The following is a 23,045-nucleotide window of genomic DNA, read 5'->3' as shown; positions in this document are numbered from 1 at the left end:
AAATTCATTTGATCAATAATCACATTTATTTGTATTCGTTACAAATAGTCTTAAGTATGTTCAAAATGACAGTGATTATTAGAAATAAAACTATAAAACTTCAAAAATATAAAAAGAAACAGGACAAATATTTGTGACCTTGGGTTTGGCAAATATTTCTTAGATATGACACCAAAAGCACAATCCATTTAAAAAAATGGATAAAAGGATTTCATCAAAATTAAAAACTTTGCATTTGAAAAGACACCATTAAGAAAATGAAAAGACAAGCCACAGACTGTAGATATATTTGCAAATTATATATCTGCTACAGAACTTGTATTCAAATATGTAAGAACTCCTATAATCAACAAACAACAACAAAAAGTAAGACAAGAACCCAATTAAAAAAAGTTTGGGGCCTCACTGTCTGGCTCTGCAGATCCACAACTGACCCACTACTAATGTATCTGCCTGGCTCTCATGTACACCATGTCTGGTTCCTCCAGTGTCAACACTATGAAGAAAGTGGTTCAAACAGCTCCAACTGGAGGGTGGGCTCAATGCTGTGAAAGTTTCCCACACAGCAGAAGATCTGAAATAATTCTGTCTGCAGAATGCCTAACATGATCCCCCTACTTACTGGGGTATCTTCGAGTAGGAATCCCTTCAGACCCCCCAAAATCTGTTCATTTTGTAGTGAAATGAATCTTTGAATGTATTCTAAACCACTTTTCATGAACTGATGAATATTCAAAGAGAGCTAAATTTGAAGCCTGTACAAAAAGCACACGTGCCCCACTATACTAACTTCTGCTTTTTTCGGTGCTTAACATCTACTTCTCTGAAATGAACAGGACCTGAATAGACACTTCTCCAAATAGGACATACTGATGGCCAATATACATATTAAAAGATGCTCAACATCACTAATAATCAGAGAAATTCAAATTAAAACCACAATGAGATATCACCCCAAACCTATCAGAATGGCTATCATCAATAAATTAACAAACAAGTGTTGGTGAGGATGTGGAGAAAAGGGAGTCTTAGTGCACTGTTGGTGGGAATGCAGACTGATGCAGCCACTGTGGAAAGTTGTATGAGGATACCTCAATAAATTAAAAATGGATCCGCCTTATGACTCAGTGATTCCACTTTTGAGAATTTATCTGAAGAAACCTGAAACACTAATTTGAAAATAGATATGCTCCCTTATGTTTATTGCAGTGTTATTTACAATAGCTAAGATTTCAAAGAAGCCCAAGTGCCCATCAGTAGATGAATGGATAAAACAACTACGGTACATTACACAATGGAATACTACATGGCCATAAGAGGAAGGAAATCGTATCTTTTGTGACAACATGGATGGACCTGGAGAGCATCATGCTAAGTGAAATAGGCCAGTCAGAGAAATAAAAATGCCATATGATTTCATTCATATGTGGAATTTAATGACCAAAATAAACCAGCAAGCAAAATAGAGACAGACTCATAGATAGAGAGCAGGCTGAAAGCTATCTGGGGTGGGTGGTGGTGGAGGGATTGAGCAAAAAGAAAGAGAGAAAAAACTCATGGACACAGACAACAGTGTGGTGATTGCCAGGAGGAGGGTGTAGAGGGATAAATGGTGATGGGCGGAGACTTGACTTGGGGTGGTGAACACTCAATACAGTGTACAGGTGATATATTGTGGAATTGTGCACTCAAAACATGTATAATTTTGTTGACCAGTGTCACCCCAATAAATTTAATAAGAAGAAAATATTTAAATAAATATCTCATTAAAGATATAAAAATGGCTAATAAGCACATAAAATTGAAGTTAAAGTCACAATAAGATACTATTTTATACTCACTAGAATGACTATACTAAAAAACACAAGAGTAACAAATATTGGTGAGAATATGTGGAAACAGGAAACCTCATTCATTGCTGGTGGGAATATAAAATGGGACAGTTCGGAAAACAGGAAGTTTCTTAAAGAGTTAATCATAAACTTTCCATATAGCCTGACAATATTTCACTTCTATTTATCAACCCTTTTGTTTGAGGATAAACAAAAAAATGTGTCCACACAAAGACTTGCATAATAATGTCCAGACCAGCATTTTGTATGATCCCATTTATATGAAATATCCAGAAAAGACAAATTTATTTTTATTTATTTTATCCTCATTTGAGATTATGTTTATTGATTTTAGAGAGAGAGGGGGGAGGGGGAGAGAGAGAAAGAGAGAAACATTGATCGTTTGCCTCCTATATGTACCTCAACCAGGGATCGAACCTGCAACACAGTTATATGCCCTGACCAGTAATCAAATCCACAACCTGTGGTGTACTGGATACTCCAACAGAAAAGGCAAATTTAAAGAAACAGAAAAGAGATTAATAGTCGCCTGAGGCTAAGGGTGGGAATAAGGATTGACTACAAAGAGCACAGGGGATTTTAAAAGAGAGTGATGGAAATATTCTAAAGCTCCATTATGGTGATGGTTGTGCAACTGGATAAATTTACTAAAAATTACTAAGAACAGATGAAAACACTTAAAATGAATGAATTTTATAGCAAATTATACCTCAATACAATTATTTTTTAAAATGACACTTATACACTGTTAGTCATTGCAGCATTCATTCTAAGAGCAACAGATTGGAACCAGCTTAAATGTCCATCAGTAGAGGATTGGTTAAATAAATTGTATTGTATCTGTAAATGTGGGCACATTTTAAAAAAAGAAGAAGAAGAAGAAGAAGAAGAAGCTTCTGCCCAGGCTGGTGTGGCTCAGTGGATTGAGTGCTGGCCCGCAAACCAAAGAGTCACTGGTTCGATTCCCAGTCAGAGCGCCTGCCTGGGTTGTGGGCCAGGTCCCCAGTTGGGGATGCATGAGAGGCAACCACACACTGCTGTTTCTCTCCCTGTCTTTCTCCTTCCTTTCCCCTCTCTCTAAAGATAAGTAAATAAAATCTTAAAAAAATAAGCTTGTCTATATGCTGATATAAAATAATCACTTACGTGAAAAGTGTAAGATGTATTGTATCCTATGATTTCTGTGAAAATAGGGAGAAAATGTGTTCTTAAGAATTTGCTTATGTATGTCTACAATATCTCTGTTATATAATACATTATACATGGTGTAAAGATATATAAAAGCCAGCATGTTGTTTGCCTCTGGAGAAGGCAACTGGGTGGCTGGAGATGGAAGTGGAGGGAGATGTTTCATTGCATATTTGACCCATGCAAATTATAACCTATACAAAAAGTAAGTAAAAGCAAAAACTTAAAAAGATTATATTCAAATAGTGGAGGTCATTTACCTTATCATTTATCTTTTACAGAAAAAATCACTTCCCAATAGGTGCTACTCCTGAAATACCATACATGTTTTTACTTTACTTTTATTTTATTTTTGCAAAAATCCAAAATTTGTTCTGATGGCCTTTCTTCTCCATTTGTTGACTCTGAAACTCTGAGTCTAGTATTAGAGCTGAAAGTACCTCTTCTAGGAATGCTCCAAAATGTATTGCTTTGTTTCTGAGAACTGGATACAAAGTAGAATACCTGGATTAAAACAAAATACAATTGGTTCAGAAAACCAAATAATGCTTGGGCGCTGTTTTCCTGATTGAAACTTTTGACTGATCGAACCAGAACTTCAGATTGTTTGATTGGTTCGTTGAAAAGTTAATATAGATCAGTGATTTTTAAGTAAGGGCAGTTTTGCCCTTGAGGGGCACTTGAAATATCTGGAGATATTTGTAGTTTTCAAAACAGGGGTATTGCTGACATTTGGTGAATAGAGGCCAGGAAGGCTGCTAAAAACCCCCATAATGCACAGGGCACAGGACAGTATCCCCACCACACAGAATTATCTAGACCAAAATGTTAACAGTGTGGATATTGAGAAACACTTATATAGAGTTAAGATCAATATTCAGCATTCCTGTTCTGAAAGAATTTAAAGGTACACACAGCTTTCATATTTTCTTATGTCAAGAAAAGTAGCAATGGCCCTTGTGTTTTCAGAAACGGGCCTCCGCAATCACCTCCCACCCCTACCCGGTCTTTATAGCTGCTTGGGGAAAGAAAATAAAATTGGCAGCAGTTGGTAGGGCAGGTAATGCAAAGGCACTGTCTTACAAATGGTGTGGAAGGACACGCCTACTCTGAGAGCGGAGTTCAGTTTTTCCTCAGCTGTTTTCCTTGAAGGTGGCTGTACTGGTCGTCTTCCCGATCCTTGAGGGGCTAAAAAGGACAGCACAGTTATGAGATCATTTCCCCCATCCTTTAGGAATTAATTTGATGCATATATATTGAGTGTTTTTTATGTGCAAGGCTTTGAAGTGGGTGCTTAGTGGCCTTGGGGGCAGACAGAAGACAAGAAGATGGAGGGTCTGTATATACTTTCCTTCTCAGTGTGTTCTTTAATTTTTTTCACTGGATCCTGACCTCAACCCTGCTCAACCCTTCTCCTTATTTCATTCATTCTACCCAAAGTGACAAATATGCCATCATCTGCTATGTTTTAAGCAGTTTCTTATCTATACAGTATCTTCCAGATAACTTGCCCCTTGCCCCCATTCCAAAAGTTTTAAATCACCACTAATTGTAGCAATGTGGCTGTCATTCCCCAATCCCTTACCTGGTAGAGCTGGTCATTGGATAACAGAGTCTGCTTGTCTGAAGCTGCACAAAATATAAACAAAACACATACACACAAGGTAGAATGGATAATAAATTTGATTATATTCACACAACGGAGTACTAAATAGCAATAAGAATTAGTGAAATACACCAACATACAAGAATAGAGATGGTTGTCACAAGTATATTGTTGAGTAAAAGAAGCCGCACACAAGAGTACTTACTGTATGAGTCTATGTTACAGAAGGAACACAAACAGGCAAGATTAATCAATGTTAGAAGTCAGGATAGTGCTCACTTTAGGGATAGGTAGAGTCTGAAAATGACCACAAGGGGCACAGGGGTCTAAGGTGTTGGTAATATTCTTCTTAAACTGGGTGCTGGGTTAAGGGGTGTGCTTGTTTGTTTAGCTTTTTTAAAAAAGATTTTATTTATTTTATTTTTAGAGAGAGGGAAAGGGAGGGAGAAAGAGGGGGAGAGAAACATCAATGTGTGGTAGCCTCTCACGCACCCCCAGCCAAGGACCTGGTCCACAACCCAGGCATGTGCCCTGACTGGGAATCGAACTGAGCACCCTTTGGTTTGTAGGCTTACTGAATCCACTAAGCCACACCACTGAGGGCTAAATTTTTTTTTTTGAGCTGTATTCTTGTGATTCACGCACTTTTCTGTATGTATGTTTTACTTCAGAGTTGTTTTTTTATACACAGAGGACAAATCAGAGGGAGTTGGATCTTGGGTCAGGTAGCTATGCTGTGAAAACACCAAGTATCCTTTTCTCCTGACTACAGAGAGAGCCTCACCCAACCATGCACATTAGCAATACGTGCCAACTCGGTCCCTTCTCTTGGAACTCTTTTGGTAGGAAGAAAGCTGAGAGTTGCAGGGGGTCTCATATCTCATCAAGAACATCTTTTACCTCTTGATTGGCGAACTCCATCCTGTCCAGCAATGAAGTACACCCCAACAGCAAGGAAAAAAATGCTGATGATTTCGGCGAAGACAAAACCAGACACGGTGGATGCATTTAGCTCAATGCAGTTCTGACACACTGAGGAAAGGGAGGGACAAGCTTACTTCAGGGTGTGAAAGTTGCCTTTCTGAATATTTTCCTCCTGCCACCAGCAATAATGCCTTTGTCTAGCTAGGGCAACAGGCTTCTCCCTCTGTGGGTTGTACAGCAAGGGAATTGTCTGGGAAGATCCTTGGACTAAGAATGCAATGCTTCTTGATGTTCCTCTCTCCTCCAGGAGTCCTGGGGAAGCCCATGTAGTCTTATTACCAGGAACTATGTGAAACAGAAGAAAGATTAGATCCTCTTCTCCATGTTCAACTACCTTCTACATCTCACTGCTGTTCACCCTGTAATCTGTTTCCCCTACCCACCCTATCTCAGTTTATATAAACTGCTGACTGCTTCAATACAGGAGGCTTACCCAAAGGTAAACCAGGCTTTCAGGACTGGCTGTGCTTTACCAAGAAGCTGGGGAACCTGTCTTGTTATATAATCAAAAAGAGGCAAGCTGAGATTAAGAGAATTGGCTGTTTAACATCTAATTTATCACTCACTCTGGACAGGAAATCACCAACAGCAAGTACAGTTTAATTTCGCAACAAACAAACCAGAGAGGATCACATACTTCTATAATACACTTGGAGTGTTGCAGAATTGTTCTTTGATCCTTGACACAAATATGTCCCTCGAGGGTCCTTCAAACTGCTTCCCAGTTTCCATGTATTTCCATTTGTCATTATTTCCTTCCCATCTTTAAACCATTTTATATTTTGATTTTCCAAGTTACAAGTCAGAAGTACTGAACCATCTTCTTGATTTTCATCCACTGCTACTATTGGTTCTCCTGAAAGGGGAAAAGCCATGGTCTGTTAAGGATCTTGCCTCCAAAATTCTCTCTAACCAGGGTATCAGAAGAAAATCATTACAGCAGTGGTTCTCCAACTTCAATGTGTCCATGAATCACATGGGGATCTAGTTAGAATTTCAGGTTCTAATTTAGTAGTTCTGTGGAGGGGCTGAGATTCTGTATTTCTAACATGCTTCCAGGTTATATCAATGCTGTTGGTTCATGGGTAACATTTTCAGTAGTTCCTAGCTGCTAGCATGCTATTTCTCCTCCAAGAATTAGACAGTTAATTTATGGTCATGACTGGCCACTGATTTGGTTGACAGTGGAGAGATTTGCTATTTATTACACATTATCCCAGAACCACTGTTGTAGGAAGCCATATTTCCATAATTTCCTCAGATTTTGAGCATAGAAAGAAGCCATTTCCCTACCTTGTTTCCACTGGGCGATAGTACCTGTAGAGACAGAAGAGAGACGGAGGATCATCAGCTGGGCATGGAGTTATTCAGATGCCCTAAGGTATCATTTACATGGTCATTTGAGGCCAGGAGGGAGAGAGGTCATAATCCATAGGAATAACAGTATCTAGACCTATGTCCCTGAATTGTTAACGTAAATCACCAAATTAAATTCAGGGTGTTGTGTGATAAAGAATTTGTCTGGTTTCTGTCATGAATTCCTGGGAGGGAGTTTCTAAACCCTTGCAATTTCAGGAGTGCCTTTGTTATTCTTAGTGGGCCCTACAACCATATATGTGTGTATACTAATGAGATGTTTCGGGATGGGGGCTGGTCAAGATCAACCTCGTGATTAGAGAATTGGGACTTTGTGCTCTGGGAGGGGGGGGCCTCTGGAGACTGATTTAGTCACATGGCCAATGATTCAATTAACCGTGCCTATGTAATGAAACTCAATGGAGATTCTTCATTGGTGAACACATCAATGTGCCAGGAAGGTGATATATTCTAATTTCAGAGGGAGAGGCACAGACCCCAAGCTATGTGTGTCTTCATTTGGCTACTGCTAATTTTATTTTTATTTTTTAAATATGTTCTCCCATTCTGTGAGTTGTCTTTTTTTTAAGATTATTAATTTATTCATTCTAAGAGAGAGCGGAAGAGAAGGAGAAAGAGAGGGAGAGAAACACTGATGTGTGGTTGGCTCTCATGCACCCCCTACTAAGGACATGGCCTGCAACCCAGGCATTTGCCTTGACTGGGAATAGAACCTATGACCCTTTGGTTTGTAGGCTGGTACTCAGTCCACTGAGCCACACCAGTCAGGGCTGATATCATTTTATTATTTATTTATTTAAACTCTCATAGTTTTTATTTTTTCATTTTAAAATATATTTTATGGATTATACTATTACAACTGTAATAGTTGTAATAGCATAATCAATGCCAATTTTTCTCCCCTTTACTCACCTTCACCCTGCACCCCCCCTTCCATGATCATTCCCCCACCTTAGTTCACATCCATGAGTCGTACATATAAGTTCTTTGGCTTCTCCATTTCCCATAATATTATTAATCTCCCCCTGTCTATTATGTACTTACCATTTGTGCTTCTTATTCCCTGTACCTTTTCCCCCATTCTCCCCCTCCCCTTCCCCACTGATAACCCTCCACGTGACCTCTATTTCTGTGAATCTGTTCCTGTTCTAGTTGTTTGCTTAGTTCATTTTTGTTTTTGTTTTTTTAGGTTCAGTTGTTGATAGTTGTGAGTTTCTTATCATTTTACTGTACATAGTTTTTTGATCATCTTCTTTTTCTTAGGTAAGTCCCTTTAACATTACACAGAATCGGGGTTTGGTGATGATGAACTCCTTTAACATTACCTTATCTGGGAAGCACTTTATCTGCCCTTCCATTCTAAATGATAGCTTTGCTGGACGGAGTAATCTTGGGTGTAGGTTCTTGCCTTCCATGACTTTGAATACTTCTTTCCAGCCCCTTCTTGCCTATAAGGTTTCTTTTGAGAAGTCAGCTGACTTACTTTTGGGAAATCCTCTGTAGGTAACTGTCTCCTTTTCTCTCGCTGCTTTTAAGATTATCACCTTACCTTTCATCCTGGGTAATGTAATTATGATGTGCCTTGGTGTGTCCTCCTTGGGTCCAACTTCTTTAGGACTCTCTGAGCTTCCTGGACTTCTTGGAAGTCTATTTCCTTTACCAGATTGGGGAAGTTTTCCTTCATTATTTGTTCAAATAAGTTTTCAATTTTTTGCTCTTCCTCTTCTCCTTCTGGAAGCCCTAAAATTTGGATGTTGGAACATTTAAAGTGGTCCCAGGGTTTCATAAGCCTCTCAATTTTTGAAATTCTTGTTTCTTCATTCTGTTCTTGTAGAATGTTTACTTCTTCCTTTTATTCCACATCATTAATTTGAGTCACAGGTTCCTTCCCCTCACTGTTTGTTCCCTGTATATTTTTCTTTATTTCACTTTGCATAGCCTTCACTTTTTCCTCCATTTTGCGACTATACTCAATCATTTCTGTCAGCATCCCAATTACTAGTGTTTTATTTTATTTTATTTTTAATTAATTATTTTTATTCATTTACAATTGTCTGTATTTACTCCCCATCCCTCCACCCCACCCCAGCCAGTCCCACCTCCCTCCCCCACCTCTACCCTGCCCCTTGATTTTGTCCTTGTGTCCTTTATAGTAGCTCCTATAGACTCCTCTCCCCACTATCCCCTCCCCACTCCCCTCTGGCTATTGTTACAATGTTCTTAATTTCAATGTCTCTGGTTATATTTTGTTTGCTTTTTTCTTTTGTTGATTATATTCCAGTTAAAGGTGAGATCATATGGTATTTGTCCCTCACCGCCTGGCTTATTTCACTTAGCATAATGCTGTCCAGTTCCATCCACACTGCTGCAAAGGGTAGGAGCTCCTTCTTTCTCTCTGCTGCGTAGAATTCCATTGTGTAAATGTACCATAGTTTTTTGATCCACTTGTTTACTGATGGGCACTTAGGTTGCTTCCAGTACTTGGCTATTGTCAATTGTGCTGCTATGAACATTGGGGTGCACAGGTTCTTTTGGATTGGTGTTTCAGGGTTCTAGTGTTTTGAACTCTGCATCTGATAGGTTGGCTATCTCTTCACCATTTAGTTGTATTTTTCTGGAGCTTTGTTCTGTTCCTCCATTTGGACTGTATTTTTTTTTTTTTTGTCTCTGCAGGCCTGTTACATAGTAAGGGGCAGAGCCTTAGGTATTTGCCAGGGTGGGGCAACCCTTGTTGCTGCATTGTGGCACTGTATGTGGGGGAGGGGTCTGAGAGGGAACAATGCTGCTTGCTCAGCTCTCAGTGGGCTTTCAGTCACTTCCTCCACTACCCACAAGCAAATTTGGCCCTTCTGGTGCTAATTCCTGGGTGGGTAGTTTTGTGTACATTCTAGGACCCTGTGGGTCTCTCCAATAAACTCTCCTGTGAGGCTGGGAATTTCTCCTGCTGCCTGAACTTCCACAGGTTTTTTTCAGTCAGAGGTTTTGAGGCCTTATTTCCCTGCACTGGAACCCTGGGTTACAGAGTCTGTCTCCCTCCCTAGTTGTTCCTCCCGGTTTATCCACATGCAAATGTGGGACAGCCTGCTATGCTAGCTGCCACCTTGCCTACCCCAGTCTTCCCGCTGCTGCCCACTGTGAGTCCTTGCCACCCCCACCCCTCCTACTTGTCTGATGAATGTTTCTTCTTTAACTCCTTGGTTGGACTTCCTTATGGTTCAATTTTCTGGCCGTTCTGGTTATTTTTTTATTTTAACTTTGTTGTTGTCCTTCTTTTGGTTGTGTGAGGAGGCAAAGTGTATCTACCTACACATCCATCTTGGCCAGAAGTCTGATTTTATTTTATTTTTTTGTAATAAACTATGATAGTGTGTATAGTGCTTTCCTGAGTTGTTCCATCAAATTAACAGACTTGAGGGGGTCATGGGAACCCTCTAGGTTTGTATCCAGTTCATCAGAAGTGTGGGTGTTCTGGAGACCCCTGAATTTTTTCCTGGCACTTAAAGTGAGGCAGGGGTACTTCCGGCCAAGATGGAGGCATAGGTAGATACACTTTGCCTCCTCATACAACCAAAAGTAGGACAACAACAAATTTAAAAACAAATAAACCCTGGCTGGTGTAGCTCAGTGGATTGAGCGTGAGCCTGTGAACCAAAGGGTTTCTGGTTCAATTCCTGGTCAGGGTACATGCCTGAGTTGTGGGCACGTGAGAGGCAACCATACATTAATGTTTCTCTCCCTCTCTTTCTCCTTCCCTTCCCCTCTTTCTAAAAAAATAAATAAAATCCCCCAAAATAATAAAAACCAATAATGACCAGAACTGCCAGAAAACTGAACAGTATGGAAGTCCAACAACCAAGGAGTTAAAGAAGAAACATTCATCCAGACTGTTAGGAAGGGAAGAGACAGGCAGCCAGGGCAGAGATGACATGTAACATGGCTGCAGCTGGAGGACCAGGTGGTCCCACATTTGAGTGTGGATAAACAGGGAGGAATAACTGGGGAGCAAGACAGACCTTACAACCCAGAGTCCCAGCATGGGAAAAGAAAGCCTCAAAAATTAGTGGGGGTTGAGGAGGTAGGAGAAACTCCCAGCCTCAGAGTAGAGTTCATTTGAGAGACCCACAGGGTCCTAGAACATACACAAGCCCACCCACCCACCCAGGAGTCAGCACCAGAAAGGTCTAATTTGCTTGTGGGTAGTGGATAAAGTGACTGAAAGCTGGTTGAGAGCCAAGGAAACAGCATTGTTCCCTCTCAGACTCCTCCCCCATATACAGTGCTATAACACAGCAACAAGGGTTGCCCCACCCTGGCAAATACCTAAGTCTCCTCCCCAAGACACACAGCTAAGCAAATTTCTCACTAGCTCTTCTCCCTGACCACCTGCTCACCACGGGAAGGACAAAGAGGCCTCTCATTTTAACTCAGCCTCCATAGGAAAGAGGGTCCAAGTGATTGCTGACATCTTTTAATCTTTTTTTTAAAAAAGATTTTGTTTATTTATTTTTAATGAGAGGGGAATGGAGGGAGAAAAAGAGGGAAAGAAACATCAATGTGTGGTTGCCTCTTGTGCGCTCCCCATCAGGGACCTGGCCCACAACCCAGGTATGTGCCCTGACTAGGAATTGAACCGGCGACTCTTTGGTTTGCAGGCCGGCACTCAGTCCACTGAGCCACACCAGCCAGGGCTGACATCTTTTAATCTTGCTTATATGAGTTCTGCTGCCTTTTGGGACTTGAGAACTCATGTAGCCAAATTTCTTAAGTTGCCTGCTGAGAGAACTGATCCCAGCGGGAGGAGGCATTGCCTAAGTTCACACAGCTCATTGGTGGCTGAGCTCAGGTTTCTGCTCTACAGAAAAACCTGCTCACACAGTTTTCTGCATTGCCCCTAAACCTGTGTTGTTTGCTTCCACTCCTTCAGAAACAGTTCTACACACTGACCTCTTTTAAGTCTTCTACTCAACCATCACCCAGCTCAGCTTTGACAGGTGGAATTACCTCCCTCTTAGTTTGTTGAGAACATAGATGCTGCAATGGCCCTTTCTCTTTCACCTTCCTTTCCATCTATGAGACTTTCTACGGCCAAAGTCATCTGTACTTCTTTTCTTCTAGTCTCACAGGGTAAGGTTGCCTTCCCTTCTGTGCTCTTGACCCTACTCTTGACTCTGTCCTTTCAATATAAACCCCAGGACCTCACTCTAGTCACTATCTTCTCCTTTAGAAATGTGCTCAAATTTCTTTTTTTTTTTCTTAAAGATTTTATTTATTTTATTTTTAGACAGAGTGGAAGGGAGGGTGAAAGAGAGGAAGAGAAACATCAATGTGTGGTTGCTTTTCACACGTCCCCTACTCGGGGCCTGGCCCGCTACCCAGGCATGTGCCCTGATTCGGAATCGAACCAGCAACCCTTTGGTTTACAGGCCTGTGCTCAATCCTCTGAGCCATACCAGCCAGGGCTTCAAATTTCTTTTACACTAAAAAAATTTCTTCTTAGACTGTACTCCCCTCCCCCTATTTACCACTATAACACTCCTCCATTCTCACCCAAACTTCTTTAAAAAATAGTCTACACTTGCTTCTCTTTATCACCTTTCCTTCCCCTTCTACTCATTTCCATTTGGATTCTAATCACACTATCCCAAGGAAACTGTTCTAAATCATCCATGAACTTTATTTTGCCAAGTCCCACAAACTTAAACTTTTAAATATGTTCTTATATTAGTGGATTACTTCTTAATATATTGTACTTTCAGTGAATTTCTCCTTTGGAAGCTCTCTACTTCCTTTGTTTCCATAATATCAGACTCATCTGATTATTCCAGCTCTTTGATCATTCCCTTCTCTCTTTCCAGGGATATTCTTTCTCTAGCTACCCCTTAAAGGTTGGTATCTTTACAGTTCCACCCTCAGCACCTCTTCCTCATATCTAACATAATACTTCTGCAATTTCAACAACTTTCATGGTGTTAGCTTCCCCCATGGAGTGGAGAACAATCTCTAGTTCCGAATGTAACTATTGGCTCAGTTCATTCATTTCTAGATGGATATTTACAACTGAATATTCATACAGGCATCTTATATTGCACCTTACACTCAATCTGGAAACACCGAAACTTATTTCTCTAAGTAGTTTATGATTTCTTTAGGGCAGAAGTTTATGACTTCTCATAGGGGAGATTTCTTTTTTATTTAGCTTTTTACCTTCCTAGCTTATTACATAATAGGACCTCACTGTACTTGTTGACCAGTGATGGACTGACCAACTGAATGAATGTTTCACAGATCTACTCCCAACCCCAGCTCTCAGGTAAAAACAAAACAAAACAAAAACAACCACATACCTTTTTCTTTCAGGTTCCTGGCCCGTGTCCTTTTGGGCTACATTCAAACCTAAGATGGCGACATCCAGGTTCTCTCTCTAGCCAGCTAAGTTCTCTGATTTGGTTTCTCAGGAAATAAGGACCTCATCTCTCCCATGGGACACTGCTTCTCTCTAAGAGAGATTAGTAAGAGGCTTCATTTTTGCCCTGCCTTCTCTGAACTCTAAGGTAACAGCTGAGGTAGGCTCAAAGTCAGCAATCCCAATATTCTTGTCCCCTGGTTGCCTCTTACTCTGAGTCTTTCTCCAGGCTGCCAGATGCCCTAAGTGGGCTCTTACCTTGAAGAAGAGAGATAGCCAGGATGAGGCCAGCCAAATGCATCCCCTGCTCCATGTCAGCCTCTGTTCTTTTCTCACTGATAGAAGCACTGAACAGCCTCTATCACCAGCCAGTCAGCCTGCACAGTAGCTAGCCTGGCTCCACCCAGCATTCTTAAGGCTGGGGCCTCTGCAGGAAGGCAAGAACCCAGAGTCTCCACCCTCGGCTTCAAGTGTGGGCAGCTGGAGCCTCAGCAGGGCTGCAGGTGCAGATGTCTCTTGCTTTTCCGTTAAGGACCGAAGGGTGGGAGGTGGTAAGGAGGGAGAGGGAGAGAGTGCTGGATTCCCATGTCAGAGCCTCTGGCTTGAACAGAGAACAGCCTTGGATGCTGGGTTGTAAATGACATGGGTCCCTTTCTTCATGAGGGAGATAAATGTCTCTGCCACCACTTGTTGACAATATTTCAGCCAGTCGGTGCTTGTTGCTAGTTGTTGCTAGAACTACTAAATTTAGGTAAGACTGCTCAGGTGCTCAGGGATGGAGCTCTGAGAAGAAAGCCACCTCAGTCCAGGTGTTCATTCAGGAATTTTTTTACTATCTTTTTGAGATGAGAACATCAAAGAAGTGCCTACCTGGAAGGAAATAGGTAGGACATTTCCATCAAGACAGGCCAGAGATATGGAAGCGGAAATAAGATGGAGGTGTAAGTAGATATGCTTTGCTTCCTTGAACAACCAAAAAAAGGATAACAACAAATTTAAAAACAAAAAACAACCAGAACTGCTAGAAAATGAAACTGTATGGAAGACCGGCAACCAAGGAATTAAAGAAGACACATTTATCTGGATGGATAGGAGGGGTGGAGATGGGAAGCTGGGTGGCGAGCACATGTGAGAAGGTGGCAGCTAGCAGACTGGGGAGGATGAGGTGGTGGCTGGCAGACCAGGATATCCCACGTTTATGTGCAGATAAGCTGGAGGAACAACTGGGGAGCGAGACGGACTGCAAAACCCAGGATTCCAGTGTAGGAAAATAAAGCCTCAAAACCTCTGGCTGTAAAAATCTGTGGAGGTTGCGGTGGTGGGAGAAACTCCCAGCCTCACAGGAGAGTCTGTTGGAGGGGCCCATTGGATCCTAGACCATACACAAATCCATCCACCTGGGAACCAGTACCTGAAAGGGCACAATCTGCTTGAAGGAAGTCAGGGAAGTGACTGAAAGCAGGACAAGAGCCAAGGAAGCCGCATTGTTCGCTATCTGACCCCTCCCCCACATACAGTGTCACAATGCAGTGAAGTGGGTGGACCTGCCCTGGTGAATACTTAAGGCTCCTCCCCTTACTGTGTAACAACTGCTCTGAGACAAAGAAATGTGGCCCAAATGAAAGAACAGATCAAAGCTCCAGAAAAAAACCAAAGCAACAAGGAGAGAGCCAAACCTATCAGATGCAGAGTTCAAAACACTAGTAATCAGGATACTCATGGAAATGACTGAGTATAGTCACAAAATAAAGGAAGAAATGAAGGCTATACAAAGAGAAATAAAGCAAAATGTACAGGAACCAACAGCGGAGGGAAGAAAACCAAGACTCAAATCAATGATTTGGGGCAAAAGGAAGAAGGAAACATCCAACTGGAACAGAATGAGGAAACGAGAATTCAAGAAAAACGATGAGAGGCTTTGGAACCTCTGGGACAACTTGAAATGTTCTAACATCTGAATCAGAGATGCCAGAAGGAGAAGAGGAAGAGCAAGAAATCGAAAACTTATTTGAACAAATAATGAAGGAGAACTTCCCTAATCTGGCAAAAGAAATAGACTTCCAGGAAGTCCAGGAAGCTCAGAGAGTCCTAAAGAAGTTGGACCCAAGTAGGAACACACCAAAGTACATCATAATTACATTACCCAAGATGAAAGATAAGGAGATAATCTTTTTAAAAAAATTTTATTGTTATTCAATTACAGTTGTCTGAATTTTCTCCCCATCCCTCCACTCCACCCCAGCTGAACCCACCTCCCTCCCCTGCCTTCACCCTCCCCCTTGATTTTGTCTATGTGTCCTTTGTAGTAGTTCCAGTAAACCCCTCTCCCCACTGTTCCCTACCCACTCCCCTCTGGCTATTGTTAGATTGTTCTTAACTTCAATGTCTCTGGTTATATTTTGTTTGCTTTTTTCTTCTGTTGATTATGTTCCAGTTAAAGGTGAGATCATATGGTATTTGTCTCTCACCGTCTGGCTTATTTCACTTAGCATAATGCTTTCCAGTTCCATCCATGCTGTTGCAAATATTGCCAGAGACATTGCAGTTAAGAACAATCTAACAATAGCCAGAAGGGAGTGGGGAGGGGACAGTGGGGAAAGAGGATTACAGGAACTACTATAAAGGACACATGGACAAAATCAAGGGGAAGGGTGGGGGTGGGGGAGGGATGGGGAGAAAAGGCATACGACTGTAATTGAATAACAATAAAATTTTTAAAAATCAGACAAAAAAAGAAAGAAAACCTATTTCAAAAAATAATGACGATAAACTTCCCTAACCTGGTGAAGGATATAGACATCCAAGCTCACAAAGCACAGAGAGTCCCAAACAAAATGGATGCCAAGAGGCCCATTCCAAGACACATAATAATTAAAATGCCAAAGGTTAAAGGTAAAAGAGGGAATCTTAAAAGCAGCAAGAGAATAGAAGTTAGTTACCTACAAGCAACCATAAGACTATCAGCTGATTTCTCAAAAGAAGCTTTTCAGGCTATAACAGATTGCCAAGAAATGTTCCAAGTTATGAAAAGCAGGGACCTACATACAAGATTGCTCTACTCAGCATGGCTATCACTTAGAATCTAAGGGGAGATAAAAAGTACCTCAGACAAGAAAAAACTGAAGGAGTTCATCATTACCAAACCATTCTTATAGGAAATGTTAAAGGGACTTATTAAGGAAAAGGAGATCAAAACTATGGACAATAAAATGGCAATAAATATGTACCGGAGAACCAAGATGGCGGCGTAGGTAGACACACTGCGCCTCCTCGCACAACCAGAACTGACAGAAAATCGAACGGCAAGGAAGTCCGACACCAAGGAAATAAAAAATAAACATTAATCCAGACTGGTAGGAGGGGCGGAGACGGGCACCTGGGCGGAGAGGACTCACATGGCTGTGGCGGGACCAAGACTGGCGGAGTGTGGGATGAACCGGGCAGGCAGTCTGACCACTAGCAGACCCTGCGACCCTACATTCACGCACAGATAAACCGAGAGGGCCGGACTCAGAGTGGCGGAGAGCGGGGCAGGCAGAGTGGCGGGTAGCACCCAGGGGGGGGGGGGCCCACATTCCCGCACAGATAAACCAGATGAACCGCGGGGGAGAGAAGCAGACCACGCAACCCAGGGCTCCAGCATGGGGGGGGGGGGGAGGGGGGAATAAAGCCTCAAACCTCTGATTGAAAGCGCCCATGGGGGGATTGGGGCAGCAGTGGGAGAGACTCCCAGCCTCGCGGGAGAGGTCGTTGGAGAGACCCACAGGGTCCTGGAGTGTGCACAAGCCCACCCACATGGGAACCAGCACCAGAGGGGCCGAATTTGACTGTGGGTAGCGGAGTGAAAGATTGAAATCCGGAGGAGAGTGAGGCGGGTGCCATTGTTCCCTCTCAGCCCCTCCCCCACGTACAGCGTCACAGCGCAGCGTCACAGTGCAGCAACCAGCGTTACCCCACCCCGGTGAACACCTAAGGCTCTGCCCCTTAAAGTAACAGACTCGCCAAGACAAACAAACAAAAAAAAAATGGCCCAAATGACAGAACACTTCAAAGCTCCAGAAAAACTACAACTAAGCGAGGAAGAGATAGCCAACCTATCAGATGCACAGTTCAAAGCACTGGTTATCAAGATGCTCACAGAATTGGTTGAATCTGTTCTAAAAGTAGATGAAAAAATGAAGCCTATGCTAAGAGAAACAAAGGAAAATGTACAGGGAACAAATAGTGATGCGAAAGGAAACTGGGACTCAAATCAATGGTGTGGACCAGAAGGAAGAAACAAACATCCAACCAGAAAAGAAGGAAGAAACAAGAATTCGGAAAAATGAGGAGAGGCTTAGGAACCTCCAGGACATCTTGAAACGTTCCAACATCCGAATTATAGGGGTGCCAGAAGGAGAAGAGGAAGAACAAAAAATTGAAAACTTATTTGAACAAATAATGAAGGAGAACTTCCCTAATCTGGCAAAGGAAATAGACTTCCAGGAAGTCCAGGAAGCTCAGAGAGTCCCAAAGAAGCTGGACCCAAGGAGGAACACGCCAAGGCACATCATAATTACATTACCCAAGATTAAATGCAAGAACCTACATCCAAGATTACTGTATCCAGCAAAGCTATCACTTAGAATGGAAGGGAAGATAAAGTGCTTCTCAGATAAGGTCAAGTTAAAGAAGTTCATCATCACCAAGCCCTTATTATATGAAATGTTAAAGGGAGTTACCTAAGAAAAAGAAGATAAAAAATATGAACAGTAAAAATGACAGCAAACTCACAGTTATTAATGACCACACCTAAAACAAAAACAAGAGTAAACTAGGCAAACAACTAGAATACGAACAGAACCATAGAGATGGAGATCACATGGAGGGTTGTCAATAGGGGAGTGGGAGGGGGAGAGGGGGGGAAAGGTACAGAGAATAAGTAGCATAGATGATAGGTGGAAAATAGACAGGGGGAGGGTAAAAATAGTGTAGGAAATGTAGAAGCCAAAGAACTTATAAGTATGACCCATGGACATGAACTATAGGGAGGGAATGTGGGAGGGAGGGGGTGGGCAGGATGGAGTGGAGTTGGGGGGGGAATGGGACAACTGTAATAGCATAATCAATAAATATATTTTTTAAAAAAGACTGTCAGCTGATTTCTCAAAAGAAATTTTGCAGGCTAGAACTGATTGGCAAGAAATATTCAAAGTCATTGAAATCAGGGACCTATAGGCAATATTGCTCTACCCAGCAAAGCTATCATTTAGAAGCTAAAGGCAGATTAAAAGTGTCTCAGACAAGACAAAACTGAAGGAGTTCATCATCACCAAACCATTATTATATTAAATGTTGAAGGAACTTATTTAAGAAACAGAAGATCAAAACTATGAACAGAAAATGGCAAACATGCATATCTATCAAAAATTGAATCTAAAAAACAAACTAAGCAAACAAGAAGAGAGACAGAATCATGGATATGGAGATCATTTTGATTTTGCCACATGGGAGGGGGTTTTGGGGAATGGTTGAAGAGGTCAGGGGATTGAGAAGTACAAATAGGTAGTTACAGAATAGTCATGGGGATGTAAAGTACAGTATAGGAAATGGAGTAGCCAAAGAACTAATATGCATGATCCATGGACATGAACAGAAGTGTGGGGAATGCCTGAGGAAATGTGTGTGGGGGGGAGTGCTTGGTGGAGGGTAGCAAATGGGAAAAAATCAGGACAACTGTAATAGCATAATCAATAAAATAAAAAAAAATAATGTAAAATTTTTTTATCACATAAAAATAAAAGATTCATGGACCTGCCACATAAGTGACCTTTTTAGGAGTCCATGGTCTTGGACAAGCCATGCCATCTTTTCCAAAGTAAAGGACATGTTATTGGACCTTTCACTGCCCTCACCATTAAGGAAGAAATAAAGTAACTTATGTGTCTATTATGTTTTTAAGATGCATATTCCACACTTGGTTTATTTACCATGTGACATGGAACTCTCCTAGCTTTGAGTGGAGCTCACAGCAGGAAACAGCTCTGCAGCTCTTCAGGTTGCCGTGCTAGGAGCTCAGCAACTTGGGCTATATTATAGTACATCTGATGATAATTAGAAGTATCTGTGGTAGGAAAAAACTATCTTTTGGAGTTTATGGCAAGTTCTAGTAAGAAAATCATAATGTTGACACTGAGGTTTCTGACATTCCATCTGCAGCAGAGAATTATAAACCACTCAAAAAGCAGCTCCTGGCATGCTACCAGAGTAACATGGAGTACTGATGGAGTTGAGTGACTGACTATGAACATCAATTGTCCACTAAACCAAAACTGCATGCTCCAAGGTAGGCACTGTCAGATCCAAGTCAGAAAGTTTGGTAGAGGCAGCAATAATCCACCATAAGATAGAAGGAATAAAATCTGGATCAGGCATGAGCAGTACCAAAGGAAACAAGCTTCAGGAATACCTGGGTCATACTCCCATGTCATCTACCACTGCTGCACCAACACTTCACCCCCAGTCCAACCGACAGCTGCATTACAGGCCTCCCCAAGGACTAGGTTACAGCCAAGAATAAAGCCTGAGCTTTGTTGACAGATATTAGCTCAGTATACAGATGCAAGACAAAATGGGATGCTGCCACGCTGCAGGCTCATGTAGATGTGGCTTTAAAAGACTGCAGTGAGGGGAAATCCTCCCATGGGGCAAAGCTTCTGGCATTGTACCTGGTTATCCACTTCATGTGGAAAGGGAAGTAACCTGGTATAAAAATATAGAGATTCATGGGCAGTGGTGAATGGTTTAATTTATTGGTCAGGGGCCTAGAAGGAGTAAGATTAGAAGAATGTGGGCACCCTGGCTGGTGTGGCTCAGTGAATTGAGTGCCAGCCTGCAAATCAAAGGGTTGCTGGTTCGATTCCCAGTCAGGGCACATGCCTGGGTTGTGGGCCAGGTCCCCAAAACGGGCACGTGAGAGGCAACCACACATTGATGTTTCTCTCCCTCTCTTTCTCCTTCATTTCCCCTCTCTCTAAAAATAAATAAATAAAATCTTTTTTAAAGAAGATCGGGAGCAAGGAAATATGGAAAAGAGGCATGTGTATGGACCTGTGGGAATCATTATAAAATGTGAAGATCTTTGTGTCACATGTTAACACCCACCAGAGAACATCCATCATGGAAGAGGCACTACAACACAAAATAGAAGAAAATGAGTTGGCCAGCTAATGTCAATTAACCTCTGTCCTCAGTCATCCCCATACAAGGACAATGGGGTTGTGAATGTAGTAGCTATGGTGGCATTAGTGGGTACATCAGTGTGGGCTCCTACTCACCAAGGATGATCTAACTACTGCTGCTGCCCAAACAGAGTCCCTGCTGACCATCCGATTTGGGACCATCCCTGGAGGAAACCAACCAGCCACTTCTTGGCAAGTTGATTAAATTGGAACCCTTCCAAAACAAACTTGGAAAGGGCTCAATTCATTTAATAGAAATTGATACATATTCTGGGTATAGATTTGATTTCCTTGCCTGCCGTGTCTCAGTTAGCCCTACTACTTAAGAGTTCACGTATTGTCTGATCCAATAGCATTGGATCAACAGATCAAGGGACCCACTTTATAACAAAAGTATATATGGGCATATAACTGGGGGATCCACTGGTCCTATCATATATTACACCATCCTGAAACTGCCCCCTGATCGGTCGATGGAAGAGCCAGCCTTTTGAAGATGCAGCTAAGTATCAACTTAGAGATGACACCCTGAAGGCTAGGGCACTATTCTTTAGAATGAGGCATACATCTTAAATTAATGACTGCAATATGGTACTGTGTCCCCAAGAGGTAGAATACATGCATCCAGGAACTAAGGGTTGGAAGTAAAAATATCCATGGTTACCATTACTCCCAGTGAACCATTTAGGAAATTTGTGCTTTCTGTCCCATTGACTCTAGACTCTGAGTTTCTAGAGGCCATGGCTTCCAAGGGTAAGAATGCTTCCACCATGGTGCACAGCAAGAGTCCTATTAAACTAAGTTACACCTGCTGCATACTGCTGCCAACAGACCAGTAGTCAAACAAACAAAAATTCACTTGCCCAGCAGAGTGAATCTCTCCTTATTATCAGGAGGAGTCAGGGAGCAGGGATAATACATTAGAACTCAGGGGTTTACAGACTGAAAAGACCATGCCAACCAGGGACTCAGCCTTTTCAAGCTATGTATTCCCTTAGGTTAGTGGAAGTGCTAGCAGAGGCTGAAAGCAATCCAGAATAGATAACAAAGGAAGATGATGACTATTAGATGGGGCCACCAGAACAGCTGCCATAATTTGTCACACTAACTTTCCTTTTCTAAGCTTCTTCAGGAAAAGAGATCAACCAGAGTCCAAAAAAGGCTGTTTAAGGATGGAATGAAATTATTATATATCAAGTAGATCTAAGCAGTGCAAGGGGTGAAATGTGTGTGCTGTGTGGGGCCATGCAAGTCGTCCTTTTATTTTAAAGACTTTATTTATTTATTTTAGAGAGGGAAAAGGAGGGGGAAAGAGAGGGAGAGAAACATCAATGTGTGGTTGCCTCTGGTGTGCCCCCTACTGGGGACCTGGTCCACAACCCAGTCATGTGCCCTAAACTGGGAATCCAACCAGTGACCCTTTGATTCGAAGGCTGGTACTCAGTCCACTGAGTCACACCAGCCAGGGTCCAGGTCACCCTTTGAGGACTGTTCACTCAGCTGAGGGGATCGTCCCCAGAGGATCACAGCTGAGCCCTCTCACAGAAATTGACCCCAGCCTGAGAACTCTTCAAGGGATTGGCTGAGGTCTCCCTTGCTACCTTATTGTACTTTACTTTCTCCTTCTGCCCAGTTCTGTTTCTTTTCCTTACAGGTACAGTTCCTGCACTCCCTCAGTGAGCCAGCTGCACACATATATCAAACCTAGAAAACCTGAATGATAGAGAATGCATATTTAGAGATAAGAAGGTAACCAGAAAAAAAAAAAAAAACAGTTTACAAAGTTAAAAGTGATTTTCTTTAGGGAGAGGAATAGGGCTGAGGTGAGGTTGGGCAGGGGACTATTGTTCCGTACCCTTCTGTGTTTCGTTGTTTTTAACATGTCCATGTATTATTTCCATAATTGTTTTCATTTACAATTTTAGAGAATTTGATACTGTCACTTCCCTATTTTGAACCCTTCAATTGCTTCCCACTGCCCTTAGATTAATCCTTAATTAAGAATCTTTAACCCCATCTGGCCCCAGCTGAGTTTCCTGTCCCATTTCTTGCCATTCCTCCTCACTCTCTGTTACCTGCCATCCTGGACATCCAGTTTCTTGAATGGACCTCTCTTTCTCATCTCCAAACTTCAAACACGCTGCTCTCACTGTCTGAAATATTTTATTTGTTTTTCCCCTCCCCCTGGTTCATTCCTAGTCATCCATCACATTTCAGCTTAGATGTCACTGTCTCAGGGACATCTTCCCTACCCCCTGCACTATATTAGTTCCCTTTTATAACTCTGGCAAGACCTATACGTCCTCCTTCTCAGTATCAATCTCTTGAAATAATCTGTTTAATGTCCACATTTCTTTTCATCCTCCACAAGGACTATCTATCATGTTACTGCCATATCATTAGCACCCAGCATA

The 23,045-nt window shown here is 41.9% G+C and overlaps 1 protein-coding gene and 1 pseudogene across 3 annotated transcripts; one reads left to right on the top strand and one right to left on the bottom strand.

Annotated features, from left to right (window-relative positions):
* On the bottom strand, positions 1–13,816 carry CD3G (CD3 gamma subunit of T-cell receptor complex). Of its 3 annotated transcripts, XM_045204124.3 has the most exons (7): positions 13,670–13,816; positions 6,925–6,948; positions 6,269–6,487; positions 5,548–5,679; positions 4,627–4,670; positions 4,150–4,229; positions 1–3,545 (listed from the first exon to the last, which is right to left on the bottom strand). In XM_045204124.3, exons 1-6 carry the CDS (start codon positions 13,722–13,724, stop codon positions 4,164–4,166), a joined length of 540 nt encoding a protein of 179 aa, XP_045060059.1. In that variant the 5' UTR covers positions 13,725–13,816; the 3' UTR covers positions 1–3,545; positions 4,150–4,163. The 3 variants fall into 3 exon arrangements, with proteins under 3 accessions (XP_045060059.1, XP_053781234.1, XP_053781236.1); XM_053925259.2 differs by lacking the exon at positions 1–3,545 and having other exon boundaries at positions 4,140–4,229; positions 13,670–13,814; XM_053925261.2 differs by lacking the exons at positions 1–3,545; positions 13,670–13,816 and adding an exon at positions 8,558–8,882 and having other exon boundaries at positions 4,140–4,229.
* Positions 472–695, top strand: LOC128780908 (guanine nucleotide-binding protein G(I)/G(S)/G(O) subunit gamma-5 pseudogene; annotated as a pseudogene).
* Positions 13,817–23,045: the final 9,229 nt, after the last annotated feature.

Source organism: Desmodus rotundus, chromosome 5 (genome assembly GCF_022682495.2).
Source record: "Desmodus rotundus isolate HL8 chromosome 5, HLdesRot8A.1, whole genome shotgun sequence".
NCBI classification, from domain to species: Eukaryota; Metazoa; Chordata; class Mammalia; order Chiroptera; family Phyllostomidae; genus Desmodus; species Desmodus rotundus.
This window is presented reverse-complemented; position numbering and strand designations above follow the sequence as displayed.